Source organism: Macaca nemestrina, chromosome 4 (genome assembly GCF_043159975.1).
Source record: "Macaca nemestrina isolate mMacNem1 chromosome 4, mMacNem.hap1, whole genome shotgun sequence".
In the NCBI taxonomy this organism is placed as follows: domain Eukaryota; kingdom Metazoa; phylum Chordata; class Mammalia; order Primates; family Cercopithecidae; genus Macaca; species Macaca nemestrina.
The window spans coordinates 47,882,256-47,909,627 of NC_092128.1; the positions used below are offsets into that span (position 1 = coordinate 47,882,256).

At 36.3% G+C, this 27,372-nt stretch overlaps 1 protein-coding gene and 1 pseudogene across 17 annotated transcripts in view; both read left to right on the top strand.

Annotated features, from left to right (window-relative positions):
* LOC105475279 (inner mitochondrial membrane peptidase subunit 2) overlaps positions 1-27,372 on the top strand; it is an 886,283-nt gene that overhangs the window by 176,363 nt on the left and 682,548 nt on the right. Inside the window, exon 5 of one of the 16 annotated variants that reach the window (XM_024790868.2) lies at positions 19-134. The exons of the other annotated variants lie outside the window; for them this stretch is intronic. Within the exon in view, the coding sequence (XP_024646636.1) occupies positions 19-94 (76 nt within the window). The 3' untranslated portion in view covers positions 95-134. Of the gene's footprint in view, positions 1-18; positions 135-27,372 lie in introns of those variants that run through there. 16 annotated transcript variants of the gene reach the window in all.
* LOC139362762 (large ribosomal subunit protein uL24m pseudogene) lies at positions 134-16,598 on the top strand (annotated as a pseudogene). Its single transcript, XR_011622033.1, has one exon. The product of XR_011622033.1 is annotated as a large ribosomal subunit protein uL24m pseudogene (transcript).

The window sequence follows — 27,372 nt, forward strand, 5'->3', positions numbered from 1 at the left end:
CACATTCAATATCAATAGGAATTTCTCGGAGGGCCCATGTGCTGAGCAGCCGAAGTGCCGCGGAAAGTGGAGAGCTGACAAGGAAGATTTCTGAGCATTTTGCTGGCAAAGGGATTTCGTACAGCCTCCAGGCATGCGTCTTTCTGCCCTACTGGCCTTGGCATCCAAGGTCACTCTGCCCCCCAATTACTGCTATGGGATGAGCCCCTCAGGCTCCTTGGCAGACAAGAGGAAGAACGCCCCATGGAGCAGGCGGCGCCCAGTGGTTGTGGAACCCATCTCTGATGAAGACTGGTATCTGTTCTGTGGGGACACGGTGGAGATCCTAGAAGGCAAGGATGCCGGAAAGCAGGGCAAAGTGGTTCAAGTTATCCGGCAGCAAAACTGCGTGGTCGTGGGAGGGCTGAACACATATTACCGCTACATTGGCAAGACCATGGATTACCGAGGAACCATGATCCCTAGTGAAGCCCCCTTGCTCCACCGCCAGGTCAAACTTGTGGATCCTATGGACAGGAAACCCACTGAGATTGAGTGGAGATTTACTGAAGCAGGAGAGCGGGTACGAGTCTCCACACGATTGGGGAGAATTATCCCTAAACCCGAATTTCCCAGAGCTGATGGCATCGTCCCTGAAACATGGATTGATGGCCCCAAAGACACATCAGTGGAAGATGCTTTAGAAAGAACCTACGTGCCCCGTCTAAAGACACTACAGGAGGAGGTGATGGAGGCCATGGGGATCAAGGAGACTCGGAAATACAAGAAGGTCTATTGGTATTGAGCCCAGGGACAGCAGCTCCTCCCCAACTTCTGTCCCAGCCTTGAAGGCTGAGGCACCTCTTTTTCAGATGCCAATAAAGAGCAGTTTATGAAAAAAAAAAAAAAAAGGAATTTCTCTAATTTACTGTAAGGTATAGAGTCATGTTATTACTGGAGGGGAAATTAAGGATCATAGAGAATGACTCACTGACTCTTTTCATTGATTAGGAAATTGAGGCTGAGAGACGTTAAATGTTACCTAAGGGTATGGCTGAAGAGCAGCAGAACTAGGCCTACATTCTAGGTTTCCAAACAACTGGCTCAGTTTCACATGACCAACACGGGTTAGGGTTGGGTTTAAACTCAGATCTGACCGACAGTGAAGTCCTTTGTCTGGATAAGAGTTTTTGATACTTTTATAAAATTTTAATATGTCACCTTTTCTTTATAGCTTTTCCTCTGTCCCTAAACAGAATTAATTACTTCCTTAACAGATTATACTAAATACTATTGTTTTCTAGCATGTATCACATTATATTGAGTTGATTCCATGGTGGTGAGTGCTTAAGACCAAGGACTAATTCATCTTCCTCTTTGCCATCCAGAATTTAGCCTGACTGCCATGATAGATGACCTGTGTTTTGAATTGCTGTGAGAGGTGGTAACAAATAATATATCTAAGCCTAGGTCTAGGGAGATAAAACTTTTATGAGAAGAACAAAGTCTCATCACCTTTTAAATACAGTTAATGCTTGATAAGTGTTAAAATTAAATAATAATTTTTCTTGGAGATGTGATTTAATGATTGTTAATCTTGATTGGCTTTTGAAAATGACTTCTTTTTTTAATTTTTAAAGAATTGGTAGCAGTACTTTTCTATTGATGTATTGGTTTCAACATTAAAACTCCTTCTGACCTTATTCTACGATTTCCTACTGGCTTTTTAGACTTTCACCAATTCATGATTAATGCCAGTTTGCAAAATTTTGCCTGACTTTGACAAAATTTACTGTACACGAGTACATTACTTTGACACGAGTAATTTTAGCCCTTTCATGAAAACTGAAATCCTAATACTATTATGAATATATTCCTTAGTAATTATACCAATGAATTTTATACAGCTGTAGCAAAACATGTCTAATTATCAGTTATCTTTTAAAGGAATTTTTTATTCTTTTGAACTTGAAACTTTTATGTAAGGCTGGTATTTATACAACATTTGAAAACATGAAGGGAATAACATTTCAGGAGAATGTTGTGGTATTACAAAATGTAAAAACCTATAGAAGATGCCTTGTTTTGCCTGTGCATCTCACAAATGTAATGCTATTTACTGATAGTAATATTTCAAACCAGTTTTTTATTACTGCTAAGTCTTCTGAGATACATAATGTCATCCCTTTAGGGAAATGGTCTGAAAGTATTTGATTCCTGTTTGTCGTGTGAAAAACTACTGTAACATCTTATTTCTATGAAAACAATATTAAAAAAGAACAGGAAATACTGTAACAGTCATCCATGTGCTAATTTCTTGAAAGAAGGTCTGTATTATTGGTATTGTCATTGAAATCTTTGGTCCCTTCTATAAAACATAATATTTTATGAATATAACAAAACTTGAAGTTCAAACCATCTTCCTTTACAGCTTTAAAAAAAATGAGGACCAGAATGAATTCACACTTCAGATGTTGAAGCCAGCTGATGGAAAGCCTGGACTAGATTTTAGCTCTTTAAATACTTTGGCCAGTACTTTTCCCAGTATACTAAACCATTGGAAAAGAATAAAAGTCACCCAAAGAACTGCTAAATAAGATTATATAATTTTATCCCCTTATGCTTTTATATTTTATTTTACAGATTTGTCGTTGTTGTTACTCTTGTTGCCGGTAAAGGAAACAGATTGACTTAAAAGCAAAAAAGGAGTTTGTTAGACAAATCTGGTATCTGGGATGGGAAAAAGCTTACGGGATTGAAGGGAGACTAAAGAGTTATGCTTGAAACAGATAAGAATTAGGCAGATCTGGAAGATCTTGGTAGCAAGAACTTTCAGGAACAACAACAACAAAAAGGTTAGGCTGTGTTGCTGGCGTAAATAAACTCTAACCACATCTTTGGTATGTGCATTGATTCTACTTAATACACTAAATCTTGAGAGAATGTGTCTGATTGACTGAACTTGGATTCTATGTTCACTTCCCTATACCTTTGGAGTGAGCAGAGAGTTTTCTGGAAGCAGCCTTTAAAAGATGTCTTTAGTTTCCATAATGGAGAACATGTATTTGGATTTATGCTTCCACCAGGACTGCATAGTACAGAAAATTCCCCCAAAAGAAGCAGGGATGATGTCAGGAAAAGGGCTGGATGCTGGGCTGCCATAAAATGACATATCCACATAATACACCTGAGAATTCTATTATGCTAGAAAACTCTTTTTTCCTATATCCATTATAACCAGCATTTTCCATATAAGCATATTCAATATTTTTAAAATGTGGATTATGTAGTGTATATAGATTGAGAATATCTTAAAAGTTTTTCTATCTGTTCTTCTGTCTCTGGTAGCATCTTAATTACTTAATAATATCTTTTCCTTTTTTTAATGAGTGGTCAGAAGGAAAAATGAAGAGGGGGATGCAAATCTAAGATAGTCTTTATGTACAGCATTCATTGCTCAGTGAATGGAAATAATAGCTATAATCTATTGCTTATCCACTGGTTTTTTACCTAGGTTTTCAATGTAAGAACTATTTGAGAACAGAATCTCAGGTTCAGTTGCAGTGGAGCATGTTGTTTACAAGTATGAGGTCTAGAATGAGACTCTCTAGGTTCAAATTTGGACTCACATTAGCTGTGTGGCCTTGGACAGGTTACTTAACCTTTCTGTTTTTGTTTTTTCCCCATGTGAAAAGGGGGGAAATAATAGGATCTATATCGTTTGAGTAACTGTGAAAATTGAAAGATATAATATATATCAAGTACTTATTAGCATAGTGCCTGGCATTTAGTAAGTGATAAATATTAGCTATAATTATGTGTATTAGCTTTTGTTAACTGTACTACATGTTGTGTTAATAAAAAAAAAGCCTTTTTGCTGAGAGAAAGAAGTACTACCAAATTGAGGAAGAATGAAGATAACTAAATAACTTGACCTAAATATAGTATTATGCTTTTAACCCAGTAGGAATAAAAACAAATTAATGATTATTACTCCAGAAATACCTATTAGTGTATGTCCTGTTGTGCTTGCATTGTGTGGGCTCTTCATATTCTTACTGTAGTTTTAAAGAAATTATTAAAACAATTCACAGAGTATTTTTTTTATTCTTCTTTCTGATGTAATATTTACTAATGGAATATTTTATCCACACAGGAATATATGTAGCATGTAGGTAGTTACAAAGCATAGCAATAAGAGGAACAGCCACGAGTGTCACCGAGAACACGGTCAGCACGTTCTTCTGTGCATTCCTCCTCTCTCCGATTCCTCTCTCTCACAGTACCTGAATTTTGTGCTTATCTTTTGCCTGCTTTTTTCCCCGTCAACGTTTGTATTTAGAAATAATTTTAAACTTACATCAAAGTTGCAAAGAATACCCATATTCTTTTAAAGCTGGGACTTACCAAGTGTTGACATGCTAACATTTTGTCCCATTGGTTTTATCATGTGATCTCTCTCCCTGTCTCTCCTCTCCACATATATACGTGTGTGTACACATATATACAGAGAGAATGAATATATTTATGAAATAACATATAGAGAAAATGCATATGTATAGAGAGAATGAATATATGTTTATATTCTTTTTTTAGAATCTTTTGAAAGTTGCAGATATTATTGCCTTCTTTCACCTCTAAATATTGCAATGCAATTTCCTAAGATTAAAGCATTTTATTTATATAATCACAGTATAATATCCAGTGTCAGTAAATTTAACTTTAATATATTGCTATTACATAACTTAACATTCATATTTGAATTTTGTCAGTGTACCTAGTAATGTAGTTTATAAACATTGGCTTTTTGTTTCTCTCCAGTACAGGATCCAGTATGGAGCCGTGTATTGTACTTGCTTGTCAGGTCTCTTTAATCTCTTCTAATCTTTAATCTGTAACAATTCTTCAGCTTGCTTTTTTTTATCTTTTATAACACTGATATATTTGAAGAATACAGGGCCTTTGCCCCTTCCTTCCTTCCTTCCTTCCTTCCTTCCTTCCTTCCTTCCTTCCTTCCTTCCTTCCTTCCTTCCTTCCTTCTTTCCTTCCTTCCTTTTTAATAGAATGCTTCTCATTTGAGGTCTGTTTGGTGTTTTCTCATGAGTTAGGTTCAAATTTTGCATTCCTAGCCAGGATATTATATAAATGATTTTTCTTTTCCAGGCATTGCATCTGGAAGCACTCAATATTTATCTGGTCAAGGTACTGTCTAGTTTCTCTATTTTTTAGTTACTACTTATCCCCCTGCTATTAATGAGCAATCCATGGGGAGATATTCAGATACCCTGCGTATATCCTGCTCTTAATTGAAATTTCTCTTCTTGATTTAGCATCTACTAATAATTCTTGCCTGGACCAGGCTTTATTGTCATGGTTGCAAAATGATGATGTACCAGTGCCAGTATTTACTCTTCATTTACTAGTCAGTCTTTAGCATCCTGCTCTGCCAGTACTTCCCTTCTTCATCATTTCCATCTACTTTTTATTAAAAAAATTTTTTTACTGGTGGTTTATAATTCTAAGTCTTTGTGATAGGTTTAAAATATCATTTTTGAGCGTTTCCTTACTTTTTGGCCTAGCAAGGTGATCCAGGGTAATTGTGTATCTTCTGTATCTAGCCCTGAAGCTAGCTATTTCTCCAGAAGCCATGATTCTTTTTGGCAAGGAATGGCGTGAAAAACCAAGATTGGAGTGCTAGGTTTATTGGCCCTGTAAATTGATTAAACTGTAGTTTATAAACTAGTTGGTAATTGTTTCTCATTTTCATCCTTCAACTTTGGTTATTTATTGAGTTTCTTTCACTTAAGTCAAGATGCCACCTTCAGAACCTATGATGTTTTAATTCTTGTTGCCTTATTTATAGTCCTTTATATATTTATCATGGTATTCCTCATATGAATGTCAGGATTGGCTGCCATGTTGTAGGAAATTCAATAGCTGCTCTAGCGTGGCATGAAACAAGCAGCTGTATAGGATTAGTAATGATGTCTGTCACGGGCAGATGAAATAAAGCATTATGATGTGGCATTATTGAAAAGGATAAGCATGAAAATATTTTCAAGAAATGAAATATTCATGATAGCAGATCATGTTTCCCAACCTGAACAGTTTCAAATAATCACTTATTTCTCCTACATCTTTCATGAGGTACAGGAAACTAAGGAGATACAGGATTGTGCAAAGGCCACTGCGGGATATTAATTTTATACTGAATTAAATTTTAAAAGTTCAGCAGCAGAAAGGTTAAGACCTTCTTATTTAAAGTTTGTCTTATTTCTTAAGGTATTTCCTGTTGTTTAGAGTTTTAACCACTCTACTTTTTGTTATAATGGATGTGATTTTAATAAAATAAACAATTTTTATTATGTACATAATGTTTATAGTTTTTGTTTTGCTTTGTTTTTTTTTTTGTTTTTTTTTTTTTTTTGAGACAGAGTCTCACTCTGTCGCTTAGGTTGGAGTGCTGTGGCATGATCTTGGCTCACTACAACCTCCACCTCCTGGGTTCAAGCGGTTCTCCTGCCTCAGCCTGCCGAGTCGCTGGGATTACAGCGCCTGCCACCACACCTGGCTAATTTTTGTATTTTTAGTAGAGGTGGGGTTTCACCATGTTGCCCAGGCTGTTCTTGATCTGCTGACCTCAAGTGATTTGCCTGCCTTGACCTCCTAAAGTGCTGGGATTACAGGTGTGAGTCACCATGCCTGGCCAGTGTTTATAGTTTATATAAAATATTTCACATGAATCCTATTATTATTACTATTATTTTTGAGACGGAGTCTCACTCTGTAGCCCAAGCTGAAGTGCAGTAGTGCAATCTTGACTCACTGCAACCTCTGCCTCCAGGGCTCAAGTGATTCTCGTGTCTCAGCCTCCCAAGTAGCTGGGACAACAGCATCCTAATTTAATCCTACCTACTGAATGTGATCCTGTAATTACTATTTTATTAATAAAGGAACTGTGACTAAGACACATTATGTAATTTCACCAAAGTCACAGAGCTGTGCTCTATATATGTATATATACTCTGCCTAGTTGCAAAAAAAGGAATTGAGATAGATTATTTTTTTAACCACAATACAAGTAAAATGTAAAAACTAGCAGATGACAGAAGAACACTAAAAGCATATGAATAGAGAAGTGAATATGCTAATTATAAGCGCTAGCTATTATAATTCTTATGATTAACAATCAAGTTTTATTTTATTCAATTTGACTTTTAATGTTTGGCACCTGCTTTGTGCTGTTAATTTTGTTAGTCCTTAGAAGAGGTTACTGTCTATATAGGGAAACAGAGATATAATTATATTATTTATGTTTTTTTTTTTTTTTTTTTGAGACGGAGTCTCGCTGTGTCTCCCAGGCTGGAGTGCAGTGGCGTGATCTCGGCTCACTGCAAGCTCCACCTCCCGGGTTCACGCCATTCTTCCGCCTCAGCCTCCCAAGTAGCTGAGACTACAGGCACCCGCCACCACGCCCGGCTAGTTTTTTGTATTTTTAGTAGAGACGGGGTTTCACCATGTTAGCCAGGATAGTCTCGATCTCCTGACCTCGTGATCCACCCGCCTCGGCCTCCCAAAGTGCTGGGATTACAGGCTTGAGCCACCGCGCCCGGCCGATAATTATATTATTTAAATACAAAATGATAAGCGCTGTGGCAGTACAAAGAAAATAACCTGTGCCCATTGTATGTGCAGGAAGGGGTAGATGTGTGTGTGTGAGGGATCTTACATGAAAGTTTTCTGGAAAAGAAGATTACTGAATCGAGCCTTTAAGCACAGGTAAGAATCAGCTAGGCAGTAAATAGGGAATGGATATTCTGGTGAGGGACAACATGATGGAAAGGTAATGCATAAAACCATGTGGTGTGTACAGGGAGCTAAAAGAATAAGTACAGGAGAAAATGGGAGGTGGTTGGGAGATCAGGCTAGAGAGGTCAATAGGGATCAGGTAATCTTGTCCTTATATGCTTGTATTTTAATTTGGAGATACCTTGAAGGTTTTAAAACAGGAGAGTCCCATGATTAGATTTTTTATATAAATTTTACTCTTGCAGCTGTGCAGAGGATGGATTGAAGAGAGGAAAGACTGTAGGCAGACAAATCAGCTAGACTAACACTCTAGAAATCCAGGATAATGAAGAAGAGATACATTTCCAATGTATTTTTTACTTCAAGCCTTAACGGTCTTAGGAAATACACTGGCTGGTGCTAGTAAGATTGACAAAAGTGGAAACACGAGGGTTACTTTATTATGATCAAAAAGGAGGAAATATTTCTACGATAGGTATGTTTTTTACAGACTACATTTTTAAAAATTCAGAATTGCTCTTGACTCATGTTACAACAAGCAAGGCAGAGCAACTCATATGGTTTCTAATTCTTCGGTTTCAACAAACTTAAGGAAGATGTAATTGAGTTAACAGCTGATAGTTTTCAAACATCAAATATTTTTAATAAGCTATGTGATTTTGGTTTCAGTAACATTGCCATAACAAAACATCCTTCTTGTCGTCTACTTAGTGAACAATTTCAGTTCTTTCATAAACAGAGAAAATAAAAAATAGAAAAAATTGATGTGAAACTTTATACTAGCAATGAGTAACATTCATTCAGAGGCCTATACACTATTTTAAAAAAGAAAAAAATCTAGCCCTTCTCATTAAGAAATGCATTTCCATATATTTCTTATTTTGAACATAACAGTTTTAGAAAATTAAACACAATTTAAAAGTTCAATTTTAAGATACATTTTTATTGAAGAGAAGTGATCAGTTAAAAACTTTTAGAAATAAAAATGATTAAATTAGGGTAAAAGCCTGTGGGGAGATAACTAGAAATGAGTTTAAGCAAAAAAGTGTATATACATTTTCTAACTCTTGAATTTTTTAAAAAATAAAATTCTTGCTGGCGTATATCAGATTACTGTGGAATTTAGATTTTTTGGTTCCCTTAAAAGACTGATATAACAGTTTTATATAAAAATCACAGTATTTGTGACATGCTGGAAATTATAGCCTTTGCAATCATTTAAATTCATGATGAAAATTTTTACATGTCAACTGAAAATGTATGTTGTGGATTTTTAGAAAATTCTTTTAGGAATATGAGAGGGAAAAAAAATGAAGACTATTGTTTTAGAGCTTCCTTCTTAGAACCTAACTTTCTTCAACAAGCCATTTTGTAAAATGTAGATGAGTAAAAGAATTGAGATCATACCTACTGAAAGTATTATTTTGTTAGTAATGAAGAGTAGTTTCCTAGGTTTTGGATGCCTGACATACAGGTTATGATAAAGCTGATCTTCTTTTATCAAAGATGAGTGGTCTAGACAGCTCTCTTAGTTGAATACTTTTTTTTTATTGAAGGGTACTAGTATCCCTAGGCAGCACCAACATTTTCCTGAAAGGAAATCTTTGGATCAACATAGGCCCTTGAACAAGTAAGTATTTTGTTGAGTTTCCATAGAACAAGACAGATATAATTTGGCAAGGAAAAATTTTATGTTAGAGTTTATTAATTGCTTGCTTTAAGAATACTCAGTTATGCTGCAACTGCTACTATAGAAAGTATAACTCTGAATAGTGAGTTAGCTAAAATATACTCCCAGATAATTGAATTAGTAAGTGTATATAATTACATATAAATTACTCTCTATAATTCTGCGTAATTAAGTGTTCAAGAATGCTTGCAGAATGCAACAATTTTAGTTTTGATATGCATAATGTTGAGTTTGTTGTAATGGTAGTAGTGAGAATAATAGGGACCAGATGCCCACACAGCTAATAAGTTGTGAAACTGGTATTTAAACCCATGTGTTCAATGCCATGTTATTTCTACTACAGCAATAGGAAGACTGCCTAGCATTTTATTCATATAGAAAATTGGCTATATTTAAATATAGTTTATTGTTTACTATTAATAAAAGGAATCCTGGCATTGTTACAGGATTTCACTAATTTATTTATGGTTCGTTAAACTCTTAAAAATTTAGGACCTTAAAGAGCTTCTGTTCTGTAGGTTAGTTTTATCAATATTTAGCATATTGGAAATTAAGATTGAGAACATTTAAAATATATATTCATTTAAAAATAAAAACAATAAATTTATTATGTATCAACATAAATAAGACAGTTTTATGAAAAGTATATATTTCAAAACAAAAATATTTAGTGAGAAGAGGGTACTGTTTTACTTTTGCTTTGTTCTTTGTTTTTTGGAAACAAGGTCTTGCTCTGCCGCCCAGGTTATAGTGCAGTGGCATGATCATAGCTCACTGCAGCCTTGACCTCCTGGGCTCAAGTGATTCTCCTGCCTCAGCCTCCCAAGTAGCTGGGACTATAGATATGTGCCACCATACTTCACTAATTTTTTTATTTTTTGTAGAGATGAGGTCTCGCTATGTTGCCCAGACTGGTCTCAAACTCGTGAGTTCGAGCAATCCTCCTACCTCAGCTTACAAAAGTGCTGGGGTTACAGGCAAGAGCCACTGTGCCCTAGGCCTGTTTTACATTTTTGTAAATCTCTTTAATATCTGGCCTATAGAAACAGGTGGATTCTTATATCTGCTTTTGCATTCAATATGTTGTGTAATGTTATTTGATTTGGAGTATGTATGAAAACAATCATCCCTCACAGATACGTACTTGGAAATGGAGGCCTTATAGACCCCCTGAAAAGTTCATGGGGACCATCAGAGTGGCGTCTGTGGAGCACACTATGGGGACACTGCTTTAAAATATTATCAAAAGTGTTACATTTTAATAATTAGTATGCATGTAATAAAATGAAAATCTAGTTTTTGCATATGTATTATGTTGATGTCTATATTTGATTTTAGCTTCATGTATTATGGAGGACTTTCCCTAACTTTTGGATTTGTAATTACATTATGGCAAAATTGTAATCAGAAACCGAAATCATTTTTTAAAATTTATGGAGTGGATTAGAGTATAAATTTCAACAGGATAGGAATTGTGAACAGATGTTATACTGAAAAACCAATAGAAAATAAATTCAAATAGGTTATTATTAATTTAGTAATTGTAATAGTATGAAATAATTCTGTACTCCAAGAGAACATTTATCCCATTAATTCTTTAAAAAATCAAGATCCTCAACCATCTGTTTATCTTTCACCATCTTTCCCACCCTCACTCCACCTCCTTCTTGCATTTACTTCCTCTTCTTTAACATTCGTTCAATAAATATTTATTGGACTCCTTATCAGTTAGGGTAACCACTAGCTTATGTAACAAAGAGATTAAAAAAATGTATAATGGTTCAGACACAATGAAAGTTTATTTCTTGCTTAACAACCAATGAGCATATTTCTGCTTGGAGTAGTGGCTGCTCATTTTATAGGTGGCTAAGGAAGCTGCAATTTCTGTGGCGTTTATGAACCTGGAGAGGCCCAGCACGGTGGCTCACATCTGTAATTCCAGCACTTGGGGAGACTGAGGCATGTGGATCACTTGAAGTTGGGACTTCCAGACCAGACGGGCCAACATGGTGAAACCCCGTCTCTACCAAAAATAGAAAAATAAGCCAGGAGTGGTAGTGGGTGCCTATAATCCCAGCTACTCGGGAGGCTGAGGCAGGAAAATCTGTGGAACCTGGGAGGTGGAAGTTGCAGTGAGCTGAGATTATGCACCTGTACTTCAGCCTGGGTGACAGAGACTCTGTCTCATTAAAAAAAAAAAAAAAAAAAAAAAAGAAGAAGAACCTGGAGAATTAGGAGGCCACCTCACATGGATGCCCTGGCCGTAGCTTTTGTCTTCATGAAAGTAGAGGTTGGACATTCAGATCTACTATGTTGCAGAAAAATCAGATTTTTGTGTCACTGACCTTGCCAGTAAAAACAGCAGAGGCAACAGCAGCCGGCCTCTGTCTCACTGTGTTAACCTTGCTTTCCAAAGTAATGCCAGTGTATTTGCTTGGCAAGAGCTAGGTGATGTGCCAACATCTAACTGTCAGGAAGTCTAGGAAATAAACTTTAGCTTTCTAGCTTAGCTTTTGTTCTAGCTGTCTAGCTTAGCGTACGTTAAAGAACACAACTGAAATGGAGTTGAGTACACTCATCTGCACACCTAGGAAAGAGATCTAAAATGAAATATAGTAGTATGTCAGCAATTATTATGTCTGGCTAAATCACAGCACCTTCTCCTTCTTTTACTATCTTGATTTCACTCCCTTGTTAATCTTCATCAGTATAAAAGAGACTTTATCCCATTTCCAGTTATCTCCCTTGGTTGCTATAACAGCATAAGATAAACAGAACAGTCATATTGGTGATTTCCAGCAGTCATGGGAAGACTTTACTTTTAGTGCATAAACTATAGAAATTTCACCCATGCATAGTTCTTTTGTGGGTGGGATTATTTAGTGAATTGGTTAAGGGAGCCTTTCAATGCAACTATATGTACGTTGAAATATGTCAATCTTGATTATTCTTGCTTTGCTGCCTGGTGTGGATACTTTGGGGTTTCTAACTTCTAATTGAGATTAGGCATTATGGTAACCAAAGATTATTATGTTATGGAAGAAGCCAAGATAATCACAAGATAATGTGATTTTTTTCCTTAGGTAGGTCAGAATCAGTCACTTTCTCTTGTTATGCATTGCTGCTTACTGAAGCTTCTATATAATACATGATGGCAAAAGATGCTTTCATTAATGTTTGGGTGTTGCCTAAGTAACAAGTGGAGTAATTGATTTATCCTCAGTTCCTGGTTGTATCCTGGTCATTGGGGAGCTGAGAATAGAGGGTAGTAAGATAATGCATCTGAAGCTGTGGGGTAGGTGAGGAAATGTGAAAGAGTAGTCCAGAAGGGAAGGGAAATCTAAACATACTAGATGTCTACAAATCAATAGTTCATTCTAGAGTGTGAGGCACCCAGAGGGTGTAGCAAAAACAAGCCAAATGATTATGTACTCGGAATCTAAAATGTGAATGGTTGACAGCCCAGTATGAAGATTGAGTTTCTACTCTGAGATAGGGTGTCAAAAGAGTCTAGAATGCCCTAGGGTGAAAACCTTGGCTTTTTGTGGCTTGCAGAAATCAGAGTATGGGAGTGTGGTGCGTATGGTGCGTGTGGTGTAGGAGGGATTATGGTAGTAATTCCAAAACTGGCTAGTGCCCTTGGGTTACTTTCAGTTTCCATGTTCATGGGAAGATGGGTATGTCCCACATGGTTAAAAGTACCAGATAGAAATGGGTAACAGCATATATATATATATATGAATAATTCCTTCATGATGACTCATGTTGCTTAGGGCTAAGAGAGTATTTCCTTTCAAAAATGCATTGCTTACCTCCTTAAAACCAGTTTGATGGATTTGATTATTTTATTCTGTTTAATGAAAATATTTAGACATAATAGCTAGAGCTCATGAATGTTCCCAGCTATATAAATGAAAAAACAAAGTGCAACATTCAGACAAAACAAGTTAATTCAGTTGACACTACTCTGAGTTGTAAAAGGACAGACCAGCATCTGAAGGGTTTTTAATGTGGCAATTAAACATGGTTAGGGGGCTATGTAAATTAGCATGTTTTAAACTGCATTTATGGTCATCTTAATCTGATATGGCTGACTTAGTTTCATAGTCATTTGAGGATAGTTAATTCTACTTTATAGTTGCTTACCAGGAAAGTATGCGTCATGCTGTGTGGTAGGGTTTTGTAAATGAATTTAAAGAAAATTGTTATTGTTGGAAAAAAAATTCATTGTTTAAGCATCATCTAAAGTCGCTGCCTCTAAGGGATCATTGCTGCATGGTATTTAAAAGTAGGTTTTAAATGGGTTTTATATCTTGACAATTTGAAAAGAACAACACAGATGTGTGTATTTAGCCAAAAAACTTTAAATGCTACAGTGGGCCAGTCTGTGTCCACATTCCTTCTTGAAGTGGTTAGTGATTAATCCTAGGGCAAAGATGAGTTTGTAGTTTATAAAGTACTGTACCAGTTGATAGTAATCTTGTAGCTTGTATATATGCTATATATATGTGTGTGTGTGTGTGTGTGTGTGTATATATATATATATATTTTTTTTTTTTTGAGACAGCATTTCACTCTTGTCGCTCAGGCTGGAGTGCAATGGCACCATCTCGGCTCACTGCAAACTCCTGGGTTCAAGTGATTCTCTTGCCTCAGCTTCCTGAGTAGCTGGGATTACAGGTGCCCACCACCATGCCTGGCTAATTTTGTATTTTTAGTGGAGATGGGGTTTTACCACGTTGGCCAGGCTGATCTTAAACTCCTGACCTCAGGTGATCCGCCCACCTCAGCCTCCCAAAGTGCTGGGATTACAGGCGTGAGCCACCGAGCCCAGCCTATATATGCTTTTAATATCTTCTGACTAAACAATCTGTAAAATTGTCAATTCTTTCTCTGTTTTTTTAAAAACCAGTTTTATTTCAGCTTATCTAGAAAGTTAACTTTATAGCATTGTTTATATGAGAATTCTTCTAAAATTTTTCAGTGCTACACTAAAAAGTGTACAATTGGGATTTAACATTGAATAAGGGGTTACAGTCATTCCCCAGCATCTGTGAGGGACTGGTTCTAGGACCTCCCTTGGATGCCAGAATCCGAAGATGCTCAAATCCCTGATATAACATAGTGTAGTATTTGTTTATAACCTATGTATATCCTTCCTTATACTTAAAATCACCTCTAGATTATATATATTTCCTGATACAATGTAAATACTGTATAAATAGTTGTTATTCTATATTGTTTGGGGGAATAATGACAAGAACAGAAGTCTATACGTGTTAAGAGATGCAAATTTTTTTTGAATATTTTCAATCCTTGGTTGGTTGAATCCACAGATGAGGAACCCATGGATACAGAGGGCCAACAGCATCTGAACATGTTGAATGAGTCAAATTTACTAGTCTAAAAGGAATCTGATTCTATTAATCCGCTTTGTAGTTGAACATATTTTATTCAGTATAACGTTTTCTGTGTATATATATATGGTGTGTGTTTAATTTTCTAAATTTAAATTTAATGTTTAAATTAAATTAATTAGAAAATTAGTTTAATTTTCTAAATTCTGCCTATGTGGAACCTCGTGTCGCTTAATTGTTGCCCTTTGGAGTTTGTTTTTCAAATAATCCTATACTCATGAAAGCAAATATTTTAAGAATCATTAAGTTTTCTAACAGAATTAGACTTTGTATTTTCAGATATATTTAATTAAAGACCTATTGGTAGGAAAATAACTTAAAGAGCACTCTTAATAAAGCTTAAACACAAACCTTTGAAATATGAAGAAAATTAAAATAGACTACATTGTATGTTCTCCTTAATTAAAAAAATGCTTCAAATATGTTTGGATCATTGCTCAGACAGTAGAAAATAAATTACATTTGATATAGAGGTGAACATTTACAAGATTACTCATGAACAACATTTCTGTACATCTTACGAATGAGCAGGAGGTTTTTCTATTCTATTTTTTCCCTGTTTTTTATTGTTTCTCTGTTTTGAGTAGAAGTTTTCAAAATTGCTTTTAAAACTGGTGAGTATTTATGACAATAACTGAAGAAAAGAAAGAAATTTTGAAAAAATATCTCAAATTACTAATTAAGAGGATATACACAGATTATATACATTAAGTAATAAAGCCCACGATTATAATTTACACTGAATAAGTTTTGAAGAGTAACAACACTTTTTATTTATACAGTATCTGGTTAAAGATTTATAGTGTATAAATTACTGATTTTCATAATTAATTTATATAAGAAAAGCATTTCACCAAACTGATTTCATGCATTAGAATTATGTACATTATATTTTTAACTTTTAAAAATTTATTCCATTTTTATTTTTTTATTTTTTATTTTATTTTTTTTGTTTTTTGTTTTTTTTTGTTTTTTAAATTTATTTATTATTATTATACTTTAAGTTGTAGGGTACATGTGCATAACTCCATTTTTATTTTTTAAAAATTCCATGCACATTGTAAAAAATAAAAGAACTTTTAAAAAGAAAATTTAATTTCTCTTTTCAGAGGCAACCATTGTTCTTTATATTCAATACAAACTGTCAGCTTTAGCATACTGTGTTATAAATTGGACATTCATAAAATGTTTTGCATGGATGCTGGTGCTAAAGATTAGCTTGTGGAAAACTAAATTCATTAGTACGTTTCTCCAGTGGCATCCTTTTCAGATCCTTCACTTTCTCTTTATTCTCTCATATTTTATTCTAGTACCTATACAATTGTGTTTATTCTGTTGAGTTTGGAGTTCAGTATAGGGTAGGGATTTTTTTGTTGTTGTTGAATGAATGGTGTATCTTCATTTTTCAGAACTTCTTTTATTTCCTTTGGTTGAATTTTACAGTTTTCTTCATATAAACTTTGCACATTACTTCTTAGATTTACTTCTAGGTTTTCTGTATTTTTTTGTTATTGTTAAAAATATTCTCTCCAATAAATCTTCCAATTGCTTATTTATGATAATGTATAACAAGGCCATTAACGTTGATCTTGATTCCGACCGCATTTCAAAATATTCTTATTTATATTTTTCAGTTTATTGTCTGTGTCTTTCTAGGTAGCCATATTATCCAAAATAACACATTGTCTTTTTTTTTTTTTTTTTTTTTTTTAAAAAAGCCTTATACATCTCAGTTTTTTTTCTTTGTTGACTAGGACCTCTCCTCCCTCTTCACTTTCATGGGCATCCTTCTGATATTTATCATTTAATGTACTATTTCCCTTAGGCTCCTCATATGTAATCAAATAAGTTTTTTCCCCTCTATTTCCAGTTGGTCAAGTGGTTTATTTTCATTGTTGGTTGCTGTTTGTTTACTTTAGGTGGAAATTAGATTTTTCAAGTACTTTGACTTTTGATACTAGGTATCAATCAAGATGGTAATATATGTGTTGTGTATTTATTTGTTAATATGGTAAATATATTACCTTAATGGATATCTTTAAATTTACCTGTCTTACATTCCTGGATTAAATATTATTTGGTCATATTTTTAACTATTCAGCTGGATTTATCAAGATTTTATTTGGAAAATTTGTACCTATATTTATAAATAAGGATCTGTAGTTTTTTCCTGATATCTTTATTCATTTTTGGTATCAGAGTTATTCCATCCCCATTTTTCCTAAATATAAAGCTCGATGTTCTACCCTTTATTGATTTTACATTCTCTCTGAATAATATCTGTTCTTACCACTTCAATTACATGTCTCCTTATACCATTTTATCACCTAATGGTCTGTCGGAGGACCCTACATAGGCAGCTATATTTGATATTTCAAATGCTTTCAGAAGACAGAGAAGAAGGAGAAAAAAGAAATATGTGGATAAAACCAGTGTTTTCATAACTTATGTAACATATATAGCTGACTGTGTTTATGGAGTCTATCATAAAAATGTATAGTCTTTTGATATATTAAGTTGTATATTTTCTTCTGAGTAAGTTCTTTTCTGTGTATGTATATATTTATGTATATATGTGTCTGTATATGTTTTCAATACCCATAGCCCTTTTCCCACTAAACTGGACTGAACCTTATTGCCATTACAATGTTTTTTCAGAGAAGAATGTTAATGCAATAAAAAAAAAGTTAAATTCCTTTTTTCTGAGTTCTGAGTAGGCTACTGAAACTTCTAGTTGGTTTAATGGTCTTGACACCCAAGATAGTGTATTTCAAGCAGCTGAGCTATGTGAGATAGAAAAGCGTTTTGAGTTTTTAAAACAAAGCTCTGAAGATATCAGTGCATAAATTTATTTTTATTTTAACAACAGATTGGAAAGAAATTAGCCAAAGAGTGAGATGATCTCATCACATTATTAAGTAAGTGTTGCCTTGGTTAGAAGGGGAGTTGAAACAAGATTCAGTAGACATGGCAGCCGTGTGTTCTGCCGTCTTTCCTCTACAGCCAGGGATAATGATAGAAGCTCCCTTTAATAGAAGATCTGAGCATTAGAGATTTGTGCTTCACTCTCTAGGTGAAAGCCAGGGGATGTCAAGCCTTATATAAAGCCCCTGTCTGATGATAGTGTGCTGGTGGCAGAGTTGGAATGGCTGCACAGCCCTCTTCTTCTGGAATTTTGTGAAGCAACAATCTCGTGGGTGTATCCCATATCGAATGACATGGGATCAATTAGATGGAGATGGTTGACCATATGAGAAGAGTCTGCAGATAAAGCAGGTGGAAGATAGTTAGCAGGCTCCTATGCGCCCAGGAAGGCAGTTGAGACTTCTTGCACTTTTGGGCAGAACAAGGGAGCTGGATGCAAGACCAGTGCTTTAAAGGACCTCACAGTAATGATGAAAAGAAGAAGCCAGGAATGGTAGTATGGAATACATGATTAGAGACTACTAAGACTACTACAGGTAGTTCACTGAAAACCAGGTTACACAAATGCTGTTGACTAGAGACTTGACAGGTGCCAAAGCAGAATGCTACAGGTCTAGTGCCTTTCACCAATACCATGCGGCTGCTGTGTGAACTTCCCTCACCATGTAACCCTCACCTTCGGGAAGAGAAAGATGAGGAGTCATGAATTCTTAAAATGAGAATATGCAGAAATTACTGAGGAGAACCAGAATGATGTAAGTATTTCTAGTAATGACTAGATGATGTCTTCTGATACTTGGTGCTACAGAAGCAAGAGAGAGAGGAGGTAAGTTCCATTGTAGAAAACAAGATGACCAGGCACAGTGGCTCACGCCTCTAATCTCAGTACTTTGGGAGGTTGAGGCACAATGATCACTCGAGGCCAGGAGTTTTAGATCAGCCTGGTCAACACAATGATACCCCATCTCTCTAAAAAAAAAAAAAAGGTTGGATGGGCATGGTAACATGTACCTGCATTCCCCAGCTACTTGGGAGGCTAAGCCAGGGTGGTCGCTTGAACCCCAGGAGTTCAGGGCTGCAGTGGGCTATAATTGTGTCTTTGTCATCTTTGTGCTATGCTTATAAGGTTTTCTTAAAAAATACTTCTCCCGTATCCTGTCAAGCGTTACCATTCATGTAGGTTTTATAATGCTTCTGGTGTTTGTGTCCATGATTCCAAACATCTGGCTAATTGACTGCATTTATACCTTTTACTCATATGTCTTGGTGTTATGTATATATTTGTTGTCTTAATGGGAAGCATACTGATACAAACTGCAACTGGAAAAAGCAGTAGAAAAGGAAATATTCTCTGTCAAGTGTCATTCTGTTGAAATAAAACTGATGTTTAAGTAGATGAACATCTTTTCACTGAGAAGTTGTGACCTAATCAGATTCAACTGCATATTAACATATCAAACAGGAAATATTAAAGTACTATGTAGCAGCTGTCTTGAAATAGGCAGGTTGAGAAAATTTAAAGTGATATACATTGGATATATGATACAACATTTATGAAATTGAGATGGACAATATGTCTGCACTTATTTAAAATACATTGCTTGAAGTTTAACAGAATGATCATGTAATTAGATAATAAAGTACAGTTAGTGGATGCCTTTTGTTTTTGGAATCACATTATAGCCACTTATTTAACAATTTTTATCTGTAGCACTCATTTGAAATTTACATGTGTCAGAAAGGAATAGGTTTTATCAGATATGAGAGAACTTGATGATAAAATGATACTGATGATGAATTGCTCCTGTAGCTGGCTATCATCAGGAATTGGGAGTTATCTATAGTGCAGTGTAAGTAGAAAAGATGGGTCAGGCACGGTGGCTCACACCTGTAACCCCAGAACTTTGTGAGGCTGAGGCGGGCAGATCACGAGGTCAGGAGTTCAAGACCAGCCTGGCCAACGTGGTGAAACCCTGTCTCTACTAAAAATGTAAAAATTAGCTGGGCACAGTGGTGCGTGTCTGTAATCCCAGCTACTCGAGAGTCTGAAGCAGGAGAATTGCTTGAACCCAGGAGGCGGAGGTTATAGTGAGCCGAGATTGCGCCACTGCACTCCAGCCTGGGTGACAGAGCAAGACTCTGTTTCAAAAAAAAAAAAAAAAAAAAAAATTAATGCCCCCTTGTTCATTTTGATTTAATGGGCTGGTATAGAATGCAAGGTATTTTCCCCAGTGTACATGCAATAGTGAATTGAGCAAAAAATGTATTAAGTAGGCTTTTTACTTTCACATCAAAATCAATACCAGCCTGTTGGTGAAAATTTTAAGATTATGATTTCCTCATCAATTTGCGTTGTACTTTCATCTCTTACAATGTAATACTTGGCCATCTACTGTAATAATATTAAATGCAGTGATTGAAAATGCATAGTCTATTTTTCATCTAATTCATCATCCCCAACAATTACAGTATTCACCGTTTTGGTCTAAGTGGAAACTCTATAAGTAAATTAGGGTAATGTAACCTCTAAGACAATTAAAAATAGATTTAAAAGATGAGAGGTGAAAGTCCTCATGGTGACTATGAATAAACTATTAAATGTTATGGATTATTTTTGGAAGAGATGTTAGAGTCTGTTTTCCTATAGTATAAAATACTCTATAGAAGTTTTCCTATAGTATAAAATACTCTATAGAAAATTGAAGTGAAAAGTTGATATTCTATGGTGAGGTCAAGCTGAAACCTTCTCCTAATCAATACACAACTTCAGATAAAAGCTGCTATTGTGGCTATGATTATTTATGCAGAATGATCATATAAAATGCAGATAATTAGTATACTCCTAGACCCCCCTCTCTGAGGAAGGAATATTGTAGCATTACAGTGTGTTGAACGCCTAGTGTATACTGCTTTAGGATCTGGGGATATAAGATGGCCTTGTTCAATGAGTTCATAGCCGAACAATTTATAATAATACACACTAATAACTAAAAAATAAAGATAAGTCCAACAATAAAACTATATATGCAAGCTTCATGATATGTAGTATAGTTTATTATTTTAATAGTTACCATCAGGATTCCTTTTAAGAAGGGAACATCTGGGCCAGGTGTGGTGGCTCACGCCTATAATCCCAGCGCTTGGGAGGTTGAAGCAGGTGGATCACAAGGTCAAGAGTTTGAGACCAGCCTGGCCAACATGGTGAAACCCCCTGTCTACTAAATGTACAAAAATTAGCCCGGCGTGGTGGCATGCACCTGTAATCCCAGCTACTTGGGAGGGTGAGGCAGGAGAATCACTTGAAACTGGAAGACAGAGGTTGCAGTGACCTGAGGTCGCGCCACTGCACTCCAGTCTAGGCAATAAGAGCTAAACTTCATCTCAAAAAAAAAAAAAAAAAAAAGGAACATTTTTGTTTTGACAAATAAAGTAATGAGCTCACATGCAGTAGATGAGAGCCATGATATCGGGTGTGGATCGGGGACTCTTATTCTTCTACATCAGAGAAGAGACATTTATTTTGACTAGAACAGGGAGCGGGCTCCTGAGAGACAAGAGGAGAGGAAGTCAAGGTAGAAGGCTGGATTGGGCCTCATGATTTGGCCCTACCAAGAGAAGGCCATGTATTTTCTTTGGCCTCCCCTTCCTTTCCGTTCTTTCAGTCACTATTTCATCCAGCTCTTATCTCTCTTCACAGCAGGGACTCCATTCTACTCCCCTTGCTGGTACCGCCTGACTACCCTTCCTCCTCTACAGACATTCTTAGTGAATGAACTGTTGCATAGTTAAGGCTCCTAGGGCTTTATGAAAGCCAAGAAATATTTATTTGCCTTATTAAAGTTTAGAGGGAGAAGCTGACTTTCATCATTTGAAATTTAAAGAGAAAGGCAACTGAAGTAAGTTAACTGGGTTGCATTTGGTTAAACTTTGCTCAAAATTTTAAAACTATTTTTCGCTGTCTCATTTTTTTTTCCATAGTGAGGTATATTGCATCCCACTTACCTGTAAAATTCTTGGGAGGTCGAAACAGTGTTTCATGCATTTTGGTTACCATCCCAATGCCTAACGTAGCAGCTGCTCAACATAGGTGCTCCTTCATATTTGTTAAATAATTTATTGTTATTAACATTAGCAATAATTTTAATTTGTTATTTTGGCAATATTTTAGAGAAAAATAGAATTGAAGTAGCAATTCTATGTTCTGATTCTGGTAATTAGAGCTCTGGGAGGCTCCTCGTAGATGATGTAGTTTGAACTCTGAAATCAGTTTTTTCCTCATGGAAAACAATTAAAATTGCAGAAAAACTACGTCTGGAAATAAAACAGCCTCTGATGTGTTCTGCATGCAAGCTCAAGCTTATAAAGTATTAACCAGGACACACAGAACTCAGTCTACTTGGGAAGGAAATAAATACTTGAAAGGATTTTTGATGAAGAAAATATTTCTTTGCTAGTCTAAAATCTTTCCAGGAAAGTCCTTAGGAGTTTTTGAGATACACATAAGAAGGATAGAAGAAGTCATATTCATTGCTTTCAGATACCAGAACCCTTGGATGTCAGAGTCAGCTAGTATGTAAGTGGCACAGGTTCATTTTCTACCAGGAGATCATCTAGGGACCTATGAGACATATTTTAATGCTATCGTAACAGTTTCTAAAGACTATCAGACAAGTCTAGTTCTATAAATGACACTAATAATGCCATTGGGGGTATTTTAAAAACCTTTGGAAGCAATGACCTTATTCGTAGGGCAGACTTATGTTAACTGTTTGCTATTAGGACAATTTTGCAAGTTTTACTTATTTGTTATTCTCAAAAACTGCATCATTTGGTTTCTAACATACTGAAATGGAGAAGGAAGTGTATTAGAGTATAGTTAGATGGACCGATAACTGGCTCGGTCTTTTTAAGAAAACACGAACACCTACTGTGTTTTAGGGAGTGGCTGAGAATTTAACATTAAACAAAATGTGATCTAGTTGGAGAGACATATTTATGAAGAGAAAACCTTTTTATATAAAGATTTTATATAAACACTTAGAAGTATTTCATCTTCATAAATACTTTGATAGAGCTTTTTTAAAAATTATGCTTTAAGTTCTAGGGTACACGTGCACAACGTGCAGGTTTGTTACATATGTATACATGTGCCATGTTGGTGTGCTGCACCCATTAATGTAATGTAAAGCATTTACATTAGGTATATCTCCTAATGCTATCCCTCCCCCCTCCCCCCTCCCCCCTCCCCCCACCCCACGACAGGCCCCAGTGTGTGATGTTCTCCACCCTGTGTCCAAGTGTTTTCATTGTTCAATTCCCACCTATGAGTGAGAACATGTGTTTGGTTTTCTGTCCTTGTGATAGTTTGCTCAGAATGATGGTTTCCAGCTTCATCCATGTTCCTACAAGGGACATGGACTCATCCTTTTTTATGGCTGCATAGTATTCCATGGTATATATGTGCCACATTTTCTTAATCCCGTCTTGATAGAACTTTTTAAAATAAAATTTTCTGTGAGAGATAAGTTTCGCTTATGAGAGAGGAAAGGTGGGGAAATATGTCACAGATGACAGACAGTGGAATTGGGCTGTGAAAGATGAGTAGAAGCTCATTGCCTTTTCTTTGTCCCTGTCTCTCCCATTTTTTTTCATATATTCTAAATCTGATAATCATACTCAAGCCCGACCCCCTATTCCCCAATCTCCTTGGAGCTGATCTCAGTTGACTGGGAAATATGAACACTGGAGAGAGGCTTCCTCTCTGTAGCCATCCTTCCCTCTTTCCTACTGTGTCTCTTAGTCCTGCTTGAAGCTTATTCTTGTACTTTGGTCCCATTTCTCTGGTTGTCCATTCTCTCTTCTGCTCTGGTTTGGTTTCTACTGAAGTAGTCAGGTCAGGAGTTAGGGTATGGGCTTTGGAGTAAAACATGAGTTTAATTCCTGACCTTGTCCCTTGGAGACTGGTTTCATCCACTTCTTAATCGTTTTTACCTTCAATCCCTCCCTGTCTTCTGGTGTTTCTCTTTCAAACTGTAACTTGCTTGTGCACCCATACAAATAAGTCACTTCCCTTCTCTGGCCCTTACATCCTCTCTGCTCTCCTTCTTAGCCAAGCTTCTTTAAAAGGCTAGACTACACTGCTAACACTCCATATTCTTCAACCTATCGCAATCTGTATGCTTCTTATATACCTCAAGCTCATCACATTCAGAACAAAACTCTTCTTCCTCAAGCCAGCCTTTCTGCCTCTATTCCCTCTCTGAGTTTATTCATTCACCTAAGCAGAGACTTGGCAGTCATTCTAGACTGCCTTTTCCCACCTCTCTTCTTTTTCTTCCTTCTTCTCCTTATCAGTCACATTAGTGATTAGTGAACATTTCTTATGAGACAGAGACGTTTTAAACTCTCTGCCGTCTATTATCACAGCTAATTTTGCCAGCATCTCTATGAGTTAGGTGATCTTATGCCTATGTTACAGTCGCAGAAACCAAAGTATAGCTTCATTCACACAAATTAAAGTGGTGTAGCTGGTATTTAAAGCCCAGAGTCTGACCAGAGCCACATTCTAAAGTCACTGCTATACTACAGCTTACAAATCTAAAGCATCACCAAGTACTGTCAGTTCTGCTTTTAAAAATCTCTCTTGAATTCATAAATATTGTTCCATCCACACACCTGTAATCTAGTCAGCTTCTTGTCTTGGCTCACCTCAGAGCTATAAGGTCTCAGTCTCCAGTGTGGCTTTCTGTTTATCTGTCCATGTATACGTTCAGGGGGATCTTTTAAAATACCATAGTGAAAGTATAAGTTTTATCATTAAAAAAACACAGTGGGCCTATAAGTCTGAGGTAAGTTCACACCTTTTCCTGTATCATTTGGAAGGCTCCATCCAAACTACTTGGAGAAAAATGCAGTTGGTATGTTGATTGCATAGATAGTTTGAATATATGAGTCAGCTTACATATTAAATAACAGATTCTGGATCTAATAGATGCTCAGTAGTCTCTCTTACCCCCATTCTCTCCTCTGCTTTCATTAGGTCTCTCCTGAAATAGCCCAGGACAGGGGTTGGGCATAGGCTTTGGAATCAACATGGATTCAATTCCTGACTTTGTTACTCCCAATATAGCTTCTAGCAAGTGTTTCTATTTCTGTAATCTTCAGTATCTTCATTATAAGTTGATGATTATAATGTCTTCCATATTAGGCTTTACTGAAATAAGACATGCAAAGCATTTACTACATGTGATGGTTCTTATTGTTGACTTAGTGAATTTGTCTTTGATCATTGAAATATAGCAATGACAACATATTTAGAAGAGAGTGGTTAGGTAATTGAAATAACCCAATGCTATGTCTTGCAGTAATGGTTGAAATTGAATAAGCTATAGCTATTTAATCTGAAGACAAGAAAACTGATGCAAGAGGGTGTGTAATAGCTGCTTCCAAGTGTTTGTGGAGATATGGAAGATGAATTCAGTTTATTCTCTTGGCTCTAAGGAGCGTAGCCAAATGGGTGTATACTAAAGAGTTTAGGTAGATTTTCACTCAATATAAATAATTCCATAACAGAGCTGCCTTAAAATGAACTGGACAGTATAGCAGCTGTTTCAGTGGAGGTCTGATGTTCATCAGTCGGGATTGTCAATTGGGACATTAGTGCTTTGAATAGAGAGCTAGACTTGTTAACCACTAGCCAGAATCCCACTAGATAATCTCCAGGGCACTAGCCTCCTCCCTGATGTTCTATGAGTCAACTCAGTTTTTGCACATCATGTTATTTTCAAGCATATTCCACCTGGAGCATTTTACAGATCACAGTTTTTGTGGTAACCAATTCCTGTAATATGTTGCAGTTCTCAAATAATCAAATACCATGCATTATTTCCTCTTCTGTACTTGCATGCTGTCTTTTATATTTCCCCAAAGTGTTAAATCTGGCCTTTAGGAATCAACATCCTGTAAACCCCAGGAGACAGTCCAATGTGTGCAACATAGGGCTTATTGCAAAAAGCTGCTTATTGCAGAGTGGTGGGTAGCAAATTGTGCCTCAGGTGACCAAGAGGAAATGAACCTGATCATGATGTGCTTTCTAATGAAGCACAACTAAAACAGTTTGATGTAAAAGTCTGTCTACTGGGCCGGGCGCGGTGGCTCATGCCTGTAATCCCAGCACCTTGGGAGGCCGAGGCAGGTGGATCACAAGGTCAGGAGATCGAGACCATCCTGGCTAACAGAGTGAAATCCTGTCTCTACTAAATACAAAAAATTAGCCGGTCATGGTGGTGGGTGCCTGTAGTCCCAGCTACTCGGGAGGCTGAGGCAGGGGAATGGCGTGAACCCGGGAGGTGGAAGTTGCAGTGAGCCGAGATTGCGCCACTGCACTCCAGCCTGGACAACAGAGCGAGACTCTATCTCAAAAAAAAAAAAAAAAACAAAAAAAAAAAACAAAAAACTGCTTACTTGGAATTTCTACTTGACCTCAAATTAGTAATATTACACATTTAGTAATATTAGACTTGCCCAGGAGTGATAAAGGAATTTATTGAATCTTAAAATGTGGATAACATTATATGTGATACTATATGAAATTTCCAGTTGTCATTCTTACTTAATAAATCTGTACCATAAAACGCTAAGGAAAACTGTATGTGAGTTAATCAGGGTTTATCTTTACTACTACCTCTGCCCTGTCAGTTTTACTACTGTTATACCTCTGAGTTGAGTCCCTGGGTTTCTGGGACTTAAATGTTGTTTTGCCTCATATTCTCCTCCAGAGCTTTATCACTGTGGCCTCTTCCTGGTGCCTTTAGGTGCCACTTCATTTTCAGAACTTTGTCGACTTGTTCTCTCCAATTAAAATTCTCCAGTGTTTTATTTTCTTTTCCTCCATTCTCCTGTTTGTCCTTCCTAAGGTAACAACGATCTACTTTCAAAAACTCAACTATATTGATACATGTTAATACATGAGTTAATCTCAGGTAACTTACGTATGAATGGTAGTGTTCAAAACAGAAGACATTTATCCATCTCTAGTGATGGGTGTTAGGTGGTTGAAAGTGAAATTTAGAGAAAATAAGAACTTTGTGTTCACATCAAAATAGTCTGCATATATTATACCTATAGACAGCTTCCCTGCCTTTTTGCTTCCTTTCTAAATCATTTTCAGTCTTTCTACTGTATGCTAGACATGGCTCTATCTATTGGGAATATGCTGAAGAGCAAAGAAGGAAAGATCAGTGAATGGGTAATAGAGAAAAACAGGAATACAGATTGAGAGTTCAGTTTAGATATGGTGTCCAAGGAAAGTCAATTTCAAGAGGTATTACATTGAAACCAAAGGAAGAAAAGGAAGCAACCATACACAAAGTGAAGGGAAGAGTGTGCTAGCTAGAATGAGCGGCATGTATAAAGGTTCTGAGGTGGAAAAAACTTGGCATGTTGCAAGATCTGGAGGAGGCCGTGTGGCTGGAGCTTTACTAGGACAAAGCTGGAGGACGTATGTTTGGAGAGGTCAGCAGAAATCAGAACATTAATAGGATGGTAGGAAGT